The sequence below is a fragment of the Asparagus officinalis genome, chromosome 6 (genome assembly GCF_001876935.1).
Source record: "Asparagus officinalis chromosome 6, Aspof.V1, whole genome shotgun sequence".
NCBI classification, from domain to species: Eukaryota; Viridiplantae; Streptophyta; class Magnoliopsida; order Asparagales; family Asparagaceae; genus Asparagus; species Asparagus officinalis.
Window position 1 is genome coordinate 13,558,404 of NC_033799.1, and position 13,496 is coordinate 13,571,899.

At 35.3% G+C, this 13,496-nt stretch overlaps 1 protein-coding gene and 1 long non-coding RNA gene across 2 annotated transcripts; one reads left to right on the top strand and one right to left on the bottom strand.

Annotated features, from left to right (window-relative positions):
• On the top strand, positions 9,635-12,643 carry LOC109844445 (auxin-induced protein 5NG4-like). Its single transcript, XM_020413484.1, has 7 exons — positions 9,635-9,903; positions 9,986-10,048; positions 10,132-10,248; positions 10,335-10,569; positions 11,225-11,383; positions 11,899-12,050; positions 12,449-12,643. Exons 1-7 carry the CDS (start codon positions 9,710-9,712, stop codon positions 12,612-12,614), a joined length of 1,086 nt encoding a protein of 361 aa, XP_020269073.1. The 5' UTR covers positions 9,635-9,709; the 3' UTR covers positions 12,615-12,643.
• On the bottom strand, positions 11,104-11,987 carry LOC109844446. Its single transcript, XR_002248033.1, has 2 exons — positions 11,849-11,987; positions 11,104-11,381 (listed from the first exon to the last, which is right to left on the bottom strand). It is a non-coding gene; the product is annotated as an uncharacterized LOC109844446 (long non-coding RNA).

The window sequence follows — 13,496 nt, forward strand, 5'->3', positions numbered from 1 at the left end:
AGAATGATTGGAAAATGATCAGAGCTAACAGAAGGAGGGGAGTATTGCAAACTTAAAGGGTGTTTCTTATCCCAATCTGCACAAACAAGGAATCTATCCAATCTGGCTAACGCATGATCATGACGATTATTGGACCAAGTGAAAGAACGACCAGATAGTGGCAACTCTATAAGATAATTTGAAGAAACAATTTTTTTGAAGGAGTTGATATCTTTAAGAGAGCCTTTTCTACCATTTCTTTCCTCAGATGATAATGTAGCATTGAAATCCCCACAAATAACCCAAGGACCATCAAAAATCTGGCGTAATCTGGAGAGTTCCCACCAACAAACATCCTTATCCTCTCTATCAATGAGAGCATAAACCGAAGTGAAAGTGAAAGTCCAATTAGATGGAGTATGGGTCAATAAGACTGAAGCAGAGAAAATACCAACATACGAACGTATCATGTTGAAAGAGTTAGACCAACCAATAATAACACCTCCCCTAGAGTCGGAGGAATCTAAGATACAAAAATGTGATATTTTATTCCCACCCATAGAGCGAAGCTTTCTGGCAGACGGTTTATAGAGTTTACTCTCTTACAAAACCCATTAAGACTCCCACAAACCCACCATTAACAAGAAATTGACTCCCCAAATTAATGCACAAAGGATTCCCCCCATTACCAAAACCCCAAATTTCAAAACCCCATCACTCTCAAAAAACCCATCAACAGATCAATCTTAGAACCCATTGAAATTTCACGAAAAAAAATAAAACTATGAAATAACTTTGGAAAAAAGGAAAGGGAACAAGTCCATCTGAGCTCGCTGCCAAGAGAAGCAAAGAAAAACTGATGGTCGAAGTTGATGTTGAGCTTGAAATTAACGAAGGAGAGCACGACCCACTTGATGGCGCACAAGCGGGTGGTTGGTCGACTGTTGGGCCCATGGGCCTTCATCTCCACCTTGGATTCACGTCGACGTCGATGCAGAAGAGGATGTCCTCGCTGCGGTACGAGCGAGGGAAGAGCGTAGACGGGACCGCACCTTGTGGACCCGCTGCTCTGGCTACCCCCTCTGTGTGTGGTTGAAGTGGCGATTGAAGGAGAGAGGTATTTTTTGAGTAAGAAAGAAGAGACTGGAGGTTTTTAATTGAAAGTTTTAGCTTTTTTCTGGGATTTTCTACAAAACTCCTGCTAACTCTAGCCACGTTGTGGCCACGTCGGAGTCACATGAGCCGTCACGTGAGAAAAGTGGCTGGAAAATTGGATCCGGTCAAACTTAAGGCATATTTGTCGCCGGAGTTCAAAAAATATACCAATGTGGTACCGGAAAAAAATTATATGCCAACCCGTCATGATGGGTAAACAAAATATACCAATTTGGTCATTTTGCCTATTTTAAACTTTGACCTTTTTTGTAATTCTTTTAAACTTTAAGGGTGTTACTTCTAAATTTTAAATTTACTGGGGGCTACTGAATTTGATATGTCATTTATGAGTTTGTAAAAAGTCCTCTAATAGTTTGCTAAAAGACTCTAAAAAGTTTGTAGAAAGCCCCTAAAAATTTGCAGAAATACCCCTAAAAGTTTGCAGAAAGCACATTGAAAGTTTGCAGAAATATCCATAAAATTTTGAAGAAAGCACTATAAGTTAGCTAAAACCCCTCCCAAAAGTTTGCTAAAAGCCCCTTAAATTTTTGCACATAACACCCTAAAAGTTTGTAGAAAGCCCCTCATTAGTTTGCAAAAATCCCCCATGTTTGTAGAAGACGCCCAAATGTTTGTAGAAAGCCCTCAAAAGTTTACAAATAGCTCCTTAAACATTTGCAAGTTTGCCCTCACATTTTCAAATAGACCCTTAAGACCTTTATATATATAAAAACCTAATAGCTAAATGAGCTATTGGGTCAATACCCATGGACCACCCATTTAATAAATGTGCCCATCTACTTATGATCCACCCCAAACCACCAGTTTGGACAAACCCGGAGTTTTAGATCTGATGAAGAGAGAATATATATATATATTATATATATATATATATATATATATATATATATTATATATATATATATATATTATAATGGGTATCCTTGTCATAGGAGGGGATTTCCTCCTTGACGCTTCTAAAAATCACATGATTGAGCGATATTGTGGATGATCCGCTTCGTTGAACTTGATCTACATATTCTAAAACCCAACACACCAAGTTTGGGGTGAATCCGTCGTCGTTTGACTCCATCGAGCCATGTGAAAAGTTCATTCATTCAAAACCGTTAAAATTGATACGAGTGGATGAATGGTCAAACGACGACGGGTTCACCCCAAACTTGGTGTGTTGGGTTTTAGAATATGTAGATCAAGTTCAACGGAGCGGATCATCCACAATGTCGGTCAATCATGTGATTTTAGAGGCGTCAAGGAGGAAATCCCCTCCTATGACAAGATACCCATTAATCTCTCTCTTCTCTCTCCTCTTCTCTATATATTATAATATATATATATATATATATATACTATATATATATATATTATATATATATATATACATTGTTCTTTGGATAAGGTTTTTGCTACAATAAAAATGTGCATGGGAGTTATTACAGTCTAAAGAAGTTAGTGAGCTGATCCTAAACGAAGATGTAACATAAATATAAGAACTTGGTTTCTCTTTATGGATGAGTCCATTCTGATATTACCAGGATTTTGTTTGCTAAATCATAATGGCATTAGCATATATGTCGACATTCAATAACAAAAATATCCTATTACTTATTTCCTACAATAGAATGAGATATTGCGAAGGTTGTAGACTGGTAGAGGATTAACAATATTATTTCCTCCCCACAATACCATGGAAATAGATTGAAATTTTGGTTGCATGAATATTCTGCTTAGATGGATGTTGTAATAATTCTAATTTCTATTTTGGCTATATAAGAATTAGATGTGGGCTATAGTATGTTAAAACAAACTTCCTCTGTACGTATATTCATATATAAGATTGCTATCAATTATTTTTTAGCATACAAAGAGAGCTTTATCCTTATGGTAAATTACACTCAACACCATGAACTTTTAGCTTTTTGTAATAAACCCCTATGAACTTTCACAATCACACTAAACCCCCAATAACTTTCCTACTTTGCAGAAACCCCCTAATAAGTTTCTGCATTTTGCAAATAACCCCATAAGTTAAACCAAAAAACAACATAAGAAGGCATTTTAAAAGTTAGTGGGGTTTAGTGTAGTTTATCCAAAAGACATTGGGGATTATCTGCAAAAGTTATTGGGGGTTTAGTGTGATTTTGAAAATTCATAAGGGTTTACTACAAAATACCGAAAGTTCATGGTGGTTTAGTGTAATTTATTGCTATATTTCTAAAGTATTATTTCGATATATATATATATATATATATAATATATAGAAAACTGTTGTATGGCTGCCAGCTCTTCCCATTTCGTGCGTTGTAGGGATCTTTTCAAAAAAAAAAACCATCATTTTAATCATCCCCGTGACACCTGATCTCTCTCTCCCCCAAATATATCTCTTCATCTCTCATCCCCAGGATCCTGCCCCTCCCTCCCCTCCCCAAATTCTGGTCGTGAGCACCGCGAGATCTTTCGCTCCCCCGTTCTCCCTCGCCAAATTACTGCTGTCGCGAGATCCCTCCGACCAAGCCTCTTTGTTTTCACCGCCACGAGATCCCTCCGATCAAGAGGTAAAATTTCAAAAATCCCTCTTGATCCCTCTTAATTAAGAAAAAATCAACAAAAATAGACATAAAAAGGCTTGTTTACTTGGTATGGATTTTGGTCTTAAACTTCTTGCTTAGTATGGATTTTAAGTAATTGATTGTTGTTGATTTATTAGTTTTCTTGTACGAGAAATATCCCATGAGTTGGTCATCTCTTGTATCATTTTTCTTAACCCACTGGTGAATTGTTTACTATTTTTAAGGGTTGTATTGGATTTTGATCTTTTTAAAATTTCATCTTGAGGTTAGGAGTTTCTTTTGGGTTTTTATTTTTTTCAATTAACTCATGGGATATTTCTCGTACAAGAAAACTAATAAATCAACAACAATCAATTACTTAAAATCCATACTAAGCAAGAAGTTTAAGACCAAAATCCATACCAAGTAAACGAGCCTTTTTATGTCTATTTTGTTGATTTTTTCTTAATTAAGAGGGATCAAGAGGGATTTTTGAAATTTTACCTCTTGATCGGAGGGATCTCGTGGCGGTGAAATCAACGAGGCTTGGTCGGAGGGATATCGCGCTCGCGGGCTTTATCGGCTTCTTTTTACGACCAGGATTTTGGGGAGGTTGGAGGGTGAGATCTGTGGATAGATGCAGATTTTTTTGAGAGAGATGATGAGAGATCATTGGTCGCCGGCATGACTTAAATAATGTTTGTTTTCGAAAGAGTCCTACATAGCGCATACGGATAATCGGGATGGCTGAGTTGGCAGTGCATACACATTTTCTCATATATATATTATATATATATATATATTATATATATAAATAATATATATATATATATATATATATATAGATTATATATATAATATTATATGAGAGAAATGGAGAACCATTGGTACCAAGTTGTTAAAGCAACTGGTAGTGATGTGTACCTAATCTTGCCCCTATTCACACCTCGAAAATAGAGCCTCAATCATCTTCACCAACTCTAATATAGATGTAGGGACAAGATTAGACCACATCACTACCAAGTTTCTCCATTTCTCTCTCTCTCTCTCATACAACAGTTTTCTCATATATTATATATATATATATATATATATATTATATATATATATTATATATATATATATATATATATATAATATATATATATATATATAATATTATGAGAGAAATGAGAACAATTGCGGTACAAGTTGTAAAGCATTGGTAGTGATGTGACCTAATCTTGCCCCCTATTTCACCTCGAAAATAGAGCCTCAACATCTTCACCCAACTTAATATAGATGTAGGACAGATTAGACCAGATCACTACCAAGTTTTCCAATTCTCTCTCTCTCTCTCCTCTCTCTTCTCTAATATAATATATATTTATTATATATATATATAGTAATTATAATATATAATAATAATAATATAAAATAACAAAACAAAGTTCCCATTCTCTACACTCTTCACATTACCTTGGCCTAATAAGTTTCTATAATAATGCCATAGCAATGTACTTATTTGCTTACCAATATTCTGCTAAGGTAGCAAAAAAGTTTCCTGTGACTGTAGCATGTGTGCATGATTTAAAAAAATATGTGGTACAAATTTTCAGGTTTTAAATTTTGTGTATCATATGAACCTTGGACAAGTGTCTGTGAACATGTTAAGACTGATAATTCTGATTCTCACAAGTTAGTGATGAAGTCTGGATCATCAAATTGGATGATCTTAACAAGTGTTTTTAAAATGCAAATATAGGAATTTTCTCACATTGGCAAACCATATCCTGTTTTCTTTATGTAAAGAAGATTTAACAAAAGTTGAGGCACTGTACATGTTTTTGCTTAACAACACATTTAATTCACTATAACCAGTGCTACCGTTAGCTTAATTCTTGTTACTTTGCTACTTTCCCTAGCAAAGTAAAAGAAAGGGGTTGCATTTAGCAGTTGGCACTTGACAACCAATCTTAAACTTCGTAGTTCAATGTATATGAATACTAAGAGCACATTTTCGGTTGCCCTGCTTTAACCTCAAATCAAGTAGACGGCTAGTCAAATACTTCTTGAAAAAATTAAGAAAAACATTGTCTCATGTATCAATTGATCAGTGAAGAAAAAATTGCGATAAGGGATAGAATGATTATGAAAACCTACTGAATGGCAAGCCTCATAATTGAAACACCATTTTAGATTATCAAAATGGGGATTGTAGTGACGACATTAAAACTAAAAGGATGGAATAGCATTTCATGCCTGTCTAGTATTTAACTTAGAGTGCAAATTTTAGTATATTTCAGGAGAAGTATAAGATTTTTTTTCTTTTGTGAGTGTATAGTATCTAAAATGTATATACGAGGAAGTATACCCTGAACTCATCAGCATGTCTCTTGCAGTAGAGTGCATTTAGGATATGTTAGAAGATGTATTCAATGTATTTTTTTAGTGTATAGTATCTAAAATGTATGTACGAGGAAATACCCTGCACTGATCAGATTGTCTTTTGCAGCGCAGGTGTAGTATGATTTCATATTGCTTTTTTTTTTTTTTGACTTTTCATAGGTCCTATACATTCTGTGACCTATAGACTCAGTTCATGTTGCCTATATATACATAGATGCATCAATGCGTTCTCTTGCAATTGGTAAATTTCTTACCCAGGCAGATAACTGCCGAGGTTTCTGCCCTTACAAAATTTTACTTAAATTGCTTGGTTTCTATGGTTACTACGTACTGTCGGGCAGCCGTACCTGTACCTGACAGGTACTCATACCGGAACTTTTTGGACACTTTTTGAATACATGCATATGTTTAATCAGACGTATGCTCTATATAAAATACTCCTCATACACTTCTTGGACATATATATCCTACACTCCACATCTATTTCTTATACATTGATCTTATGTAAATGAAAAAAATATTGATCTTACGCAAATTTTTAATTTTAATACATATAAATATCTAACATACAAATATATAGCAGTGCCCCCATACCCTTTCACAAATTTGCCATGTCTTGTACACGTATCACTACCCGTACCCGTACCCATGCAATTTAGCTTGGTGTGCATATTTTTACTTCGTTTAACTGATGGATACGACTTGGTGCAGCCCATTTGTCAACAGGAAATCTTTTTAATAGTATTTAACATTTCCTAGTACCTGATAATTTAAAGTTGTTCTTGTTTAATAATATCATTAGGCATTAGGCCTTCATGTACATTGACAAGGATATTCTGTTAATTACCTACAGTATTTCTAGCTTGCTTCAGTTTTATGTCTATCTACAGAATAGTGACTTCTGAATTTTACGTTTTTTTGGCTAGATGACCATGCTTGTATACCTTCGCAGACTCAACAGCCAATATGAAGAGTCATCAAGATTTTCCTTTCAGTAAAATCTGTAACTTGGATCAGAACTCTGCTTGCATTCTGCTCACAATATCTCAAGGATAAAACTTGTGGCATTTATGTCTGTTTTCTTTATTCCAACTCATCAAACAGGTAGGAGATCTTGAAGCCTTACCTATGTTGATTCGTTGATTCCTTCACTTAGGACATACATGGTTCCATACATTGAATGTAAATGATTCTGAAAAAGCAGTTATTGAATTGTCACATTATTTTACATCAACCCCTCTTTTTTTTCTTTTGTAATAAATGAGGAAGCCTAGATTTCAAATCAGTTTGTATGGGTTTGTCATCACTTGGTAGACTCTGGAATCATTCCATGCTTATGTATTATGATTGGCATATAACATGCAGATTATCCTACTAATGTTCTGATAAAATATGTTCATGTTTTGTTCTTAGCATCTCTTTTCTTTTTTCCTTCTTTTTTTCACCCCTGATTTGGCCTAACTTATTCCTTTTTTTTTAATGGCTAACGGACAGATCATTGTGGATGGTTGGTAACCTCCAAATTCAGCGGTTCAAAGATCTCTAGTTAACCAACCTTCAATATTCTGTATGTTCATGTTGTTTAATTCTTCAGCTTAACCTCCACTTGCAGATTTTCACATTTCAACTGTTTTTTCTATCAGTGAAAGCTTCCAGCTCAGAGGATTACGAGTCCACATTTCAAGTTGCAGAGATGTTCTCATGATTATTAGCACGATATTTGGAACTACAAAGAAACTTTACAGCGTCAGAAAATGCGTGATGCTGGATGCGATCAACTTGCACTTTTTCTGCTTCCTACTAACCACATGAAGCAAACGGGCTAAATCTGTGATGTAGCTTAAATCTGGTGCAAGGATCAGACCTGCAGACTTAAAGCTCTAGATTCGATCAATTAGTGCTTTGTACTGCTGTAATTAGCTGAGGATTCAAAAGGTCACATGGATCTGGTACTGTCTGCAAATTCTGAAAGATATTGTACATTTGCAAGGGTCAATATTTGATAAACTGTACAAAATCCTGTACTTGATAACTGAAATCGCAATTAATCGCAGGATCTTTACAGTAATCTTCAAAAGGGTTCTGTTCTTTTATTGACTTCTGCATATTGCTGTTTGGTTTGTATATTTTTTATCGAATGACGAGAGAATGTATAGCCCAAAAGAGGCTGATACCTAATGAAGCATGTGCTAAGAGTTCTAAGTGCATCTTCTTGAGGAGTCTCACCAAATCTCTAGAGGTCTTTATAGGCATAAAAATTAGTTTGTGAGTCTCATCATCCATGTGATGGCAGTTTTTTGATTGCCACCTTTGAATGACCACATGACACTTTTGATTCCTTGTTCCCAACTTCCTGCTCTTTCGAACCTCTGACTCTATCATTAGTTTCCGACTCCTAACCTAATCCAAGTTTAAAAATACTTTAATAATTTGAATGTTTCATTTTTAAATGGGTTAATTTTTGTACTGTAATTAACATATAAATGCTGGTGATGGTATTGTTTTGATTTCAGAGCATCTCTGAAACGCGATTTTACGTTGCAAATCAGCCTCTTTACTATATTATGCATGAAAATAAAAAGTTAAATTCATACTTTAAAGTATTAGCTACAATACACAGTAGTTGATAATATCCTAGCATTTTTTTTAATAAAATATGGATAAAAAGATTAATATCCGCACAATATTTGCGCTCTTACCGTTATTTGCTAGAGAAGAATACAAATATAGTAGTACTAGTACCCATTTTATGTCCATCATGTTTTGCACTAACAATGGTATTACAAGATTTAATCAACTTATTCAAAAATAATTAATTTAAGAAGAATTAAGAAAGAAGGAAAGTTGGTGGGAGGAGAGAAATAAGTAGGGAGGAAGAGGAATGACCAGATTATAACGTCCACTGATTGTAGTATCTAATCAGCTTGCCTGGCCAACATGGTCCAACTCCTCCTTTGTCTCCTCCACAACCCAAATCCAAACCCCCCCCCACGTCAACTTACCCTTTTAAATAAAAAAAAATGACAATATCAATATCATATATAAACTTCAAAGTCATAAACTAAATAATGCACAATAAGTATCAGTATACAAACAATGGTAAATTTCACAAAAAAAACCCTAAGATAGAACTCCCTAGACTTGTGTTAATAAAATTGTCACGACTATCGGGAGTTAGTTTAAGTTGTCAACGTAATACGTAGTTAACATGTTCTTGAAAATTTTACTCTCATATAATTTTTTCATTTTACAGAGAGTTTTTCTGTTCAGAGTTTATGACGATTTCCAATAGTTCACGAGGGTTGTATAATTCAAAAAGTTCAGAGAGATTTTTTTTTAATTTATAAAGTTTATGAGAGTTCTATGCAAGACATGCAAAGTTTAGGGGTTTTGTAAACTTTACCAAATGAATAATTGAACCACCCATAATGCTCCTTATACATGCATAGAGAGAGATTTGTATGTTTGCCTCATGGACCTACTAAGAGAGACATATAAAGACATGGCCAGAGTCATGCATTAAAGGACAACAAGTATATAAACCCCTCCAGTCTTCTCACCTCAACAAAGCACAAAAAACCCATCTCTGATTGTAAGGATTCTTATCCAAGAGAGAGAAAATGAGGAGCGATTCAAAAGTCTCAGAGAAGGCAAAGCTCTTCATAGCTGTTCTAGCTCTACAATGTTGCTATGCAGGGTTCCACATAGTCTCAAGAGCTGCACTTAATATGGGTGTTAGCAAAATTGTGTTCCCTGTGTATAGAAATGTCATTGCTCTTGCATTATTGGCCCCCTTTGCTTATTTTATAGAAAAGTAAGCTTTTTTTGAAATTATATCCAAAGTATATAGCTGAAAATCTCTGTCTCCATATTTATTTTTGGTTGATTAATTTCAGGAAGGATAGGCCACCTCTTACCTTTTCTTTGCTGGTTCAATTCTTTCTTCTTGCATTATGTGGGTAAGTAACAACTAAGCAATATAATATGGCAATTTAATCCCTATTTTGCAAACTTAACCCCAATTTTGTTTTTTTAAGCTCAGGATAACAGCTAATCAAGGATTCTATCTGTTGGGTTTGTATTACCTCTCTCCAACATATGCATCTGCTATACAAAACTCAGTACCAGCCATCACTTTTGCCATGGCAGCAGCCCTAAGGTTTACCTAAAAAATAATAATAATGCAAATATTTTGATATCTATCTTTAATAATCATGATTAATCACAATTGTATGAGTATCTCAGGCTTGAGCAGGTGAATATAAAGAAGAGGTTTGGGTTGGCAAAGGTGGTGGGTACTGTGGGAAGTATTGCAGGAGCCACAGTTATCACTCTATACAAGGGTCCTCCTCTCTTGAGCCATGAACCACACTTAACATTGGGAGCAATCACTTCTTCAAGCCAAATCCTTAATTGGACCCTTGGTTGTATATACATCCTTGGAAATTGCTTAGCTTGGTCTGGTTGGATGGTTCTTCAGGTGATTTTTATATAATGCATTAATTAGGAGCAAACATGATGAAGAGCATTGATTAAAAACAACAACAAAGCCCTTTATCCCAATTTTTTTGAGAACCACGGCGTAAGTCATATTCTTCCATTCAGTTCTATTAAGGACTATCTCCTCCATTAAAACAGTTAAAAAGCTATGTTCGACATTGATATAATAGAACAAATTTTGTGAACAGAGCTGAACAGAGAAAAATGATGCACATACCCCACGTCCAAGATTGAGATAAAAACCTTGCTATTGCTATACATGCTTGGCAATTTGATATACTACACAAGTATTTAAAAAAAATTGTGCAACAACAGAGGATATATGGTAAAGCAGTAAAAAGAGGATGTACTCGTTATTGGTATATTAAGAGATGTCTCTTCGTAGAAAAGAATGAAGAAAAAAGATTCATACATCTAAAATCTTTTTGTTGTAATCATATTTGTACTATCACTGCAAAAACTTAAGCATAAGCAAGTCGTATTAGGGGCAATGAGAGGCAAGATAGATAACAAATGGTCAAAATGTGAAATATGATAATCCTTTTTTTCCCGCGCTTATGTAGTCATCTATAAAAAAAATTCCCTTTCATATGGAAGTTGGTTTATGGTCCTAAATCAATGAATCGTGTGAGCAGGTCCCAGTGCTAAAGCAGTATCCAGCAAGGCTATCAGTCACCACATTCACCTGCTTCTTTGGGCTGATCCAGTTCTTGGTCATAGCAGCCTTCACTGAAACTGACATTGACAAATGGAAAGTCCATTCTGGAGGAGAGCTCTGCACCATCCTTTATGCTGTAACTCCACAAACCCATCATTATCATCAAAATTCCTTTTTTGTTAATATTAATTTGCAAAAGAAAAAAAAATCCTCTTAAGGTTTCAGAAGTCACAGTTTGATCCCTTTCTATTGGGTTAATCGCGGATAGACCCCATGTACTGTTGCCAAAACTGAACTCACTACTGCTGTAGTTCTATTGTTGCAGATAGCCCCCCTGATTGAAATTATTTTGACCCTTCTCAAGGGGTCTATATGCAATAACATTTTCGCTCAGGGGGTCTATCTGCAACAATAGAACTCTTCTAGGGGTAGTAAGTTCAGTTTGATGACAATATAGGGGATCTATCTGCAATTAACCTTTTTTAGTTTCTACAAAGTTAACACGGATGCCAAAGCAGTGGGCATGAAAGTTATCCGTATAGCCTCGCATAAACCTGAATATAATTATTTGTGATTCTGGCAAAAGATTTGGTGTTTTTACCTTTAATTTTTATGGTGTTATTTCGACATGCTCATGATTTCTATATGCAGGGCCTTGTGGCATCAGGCATCTCCTTCTCCCTTCAAATTTGGTGCATTGACAGAGGAGGTCCCCTTTTTGTTGCCGTCTTCCAACCAGTTCAGACAGTTGCAGTGGCCATCATGGCATCCATTATACTTGGTGACCAGTTGTACTCAGGAGGGTAAGAATATAAAACAAGGAAAATATTCAAGAATATTAAAAAGTTAGACAAAGATAGGTTAAGAATTTACGCCAAGGAAATCTGATATCTACTGCACAACATATAATTAATGCATCAGAAAAATTTCTTTGCTTTTATTTCTAGTCATACACCATTTAGGAGAAGTGATAAGATTATAACTTAGGGCTCAAGAGAACTTGATGGGAAGCAGTGAAGAAGAATATGACAATAATTAACTTAGTGGAGGAGATGGCCCTCAACTGGACTGAATTGAAGATTAGGATTCATGCAGATGACCCTAAGAATTTGGGATAAAGACTTTGTTATTGTTGTCGTCATCCTTTATATCTTCAAGTCCTCTTTGTTGATTAGTTTCCTTATTTCACTTTCATTTTCAGGGTCATTGGGTCTATCCTCATCATGGTTGGTCTCTACTCTGTATTATGGGGTAAAAGTGAAGAGAAGAAAGCAAGAAGCCAAGAGACTAACCACGACCTAACGACTCACCTCCTTGACCAAGAAAACTCACACAAAGATGATACTGCAGTTTCTGACATCCCATGAGAGAATCACTCTCCTCTTTAGATGTCTAAAAGTTGTCTATATCTCTGATGGCAAATCCATCATGAAGTGGTGTGTTAAGTTGTGGATATATTAAAATGCGTATCTTGTTACATGTATTGGTATTGATAGTCTTTGGGGTTCGAACATTCTTGGAGTTAGTGTTTGGACTCAATAGAAACCAATGTGTATACTTATTTTAAAAGGGAAAGATGCGTCTGCCAGCTTTTAGCACTCATCTATTGATATGCAAAGTAAACCTTTTGAGATGCCACAATTTGCGTTTTGGTGTTGTATCCACTTGCTTAACTTACATTCGCAGTTAAAAAAAAAGTTATTCCCATGTCACATAATAAAGGTTCTCTCCTTAACTATTAGTATTAAGTGTTCCCATGTCTTTAACAGCTAACCATTGCGTGCCTACTGCATTCACTAATATCCATCAAAAGATGTCAATTATCACCTAATTAGTAGAAAGAGAGATATGTCCATAAAGGACTGAAGCAGAAAAAAAGTTATATAAGTACAGAAATTTTGCCGAACAAATTGAAAATTTGTAATTTCATATTTCCAACATTTACACATTTAATCTTACTTGTATAGTAAGATTTTCATGGGAATCCTGGTGCACCAGGAATATTAGTTTTTTTGTCCCACACATCCAAAAATCTGGTCCATTAGCTTCTCAGTCCTATTAACAAACTGGACCAAGTCCTGGATAATTACAGGCAAAAAATTAGCATCAAGAGTTTACTAAGCAACAAGCCAACTTAAAATCGTTAGTGTTGTCAAGATCAAAGCACTGACCTGACAATTATAGCCACTGACCTGCTGGAAGACAAAACCACCTTACATCTCAACCACCCGCAGCCTGAAGAAACCTAA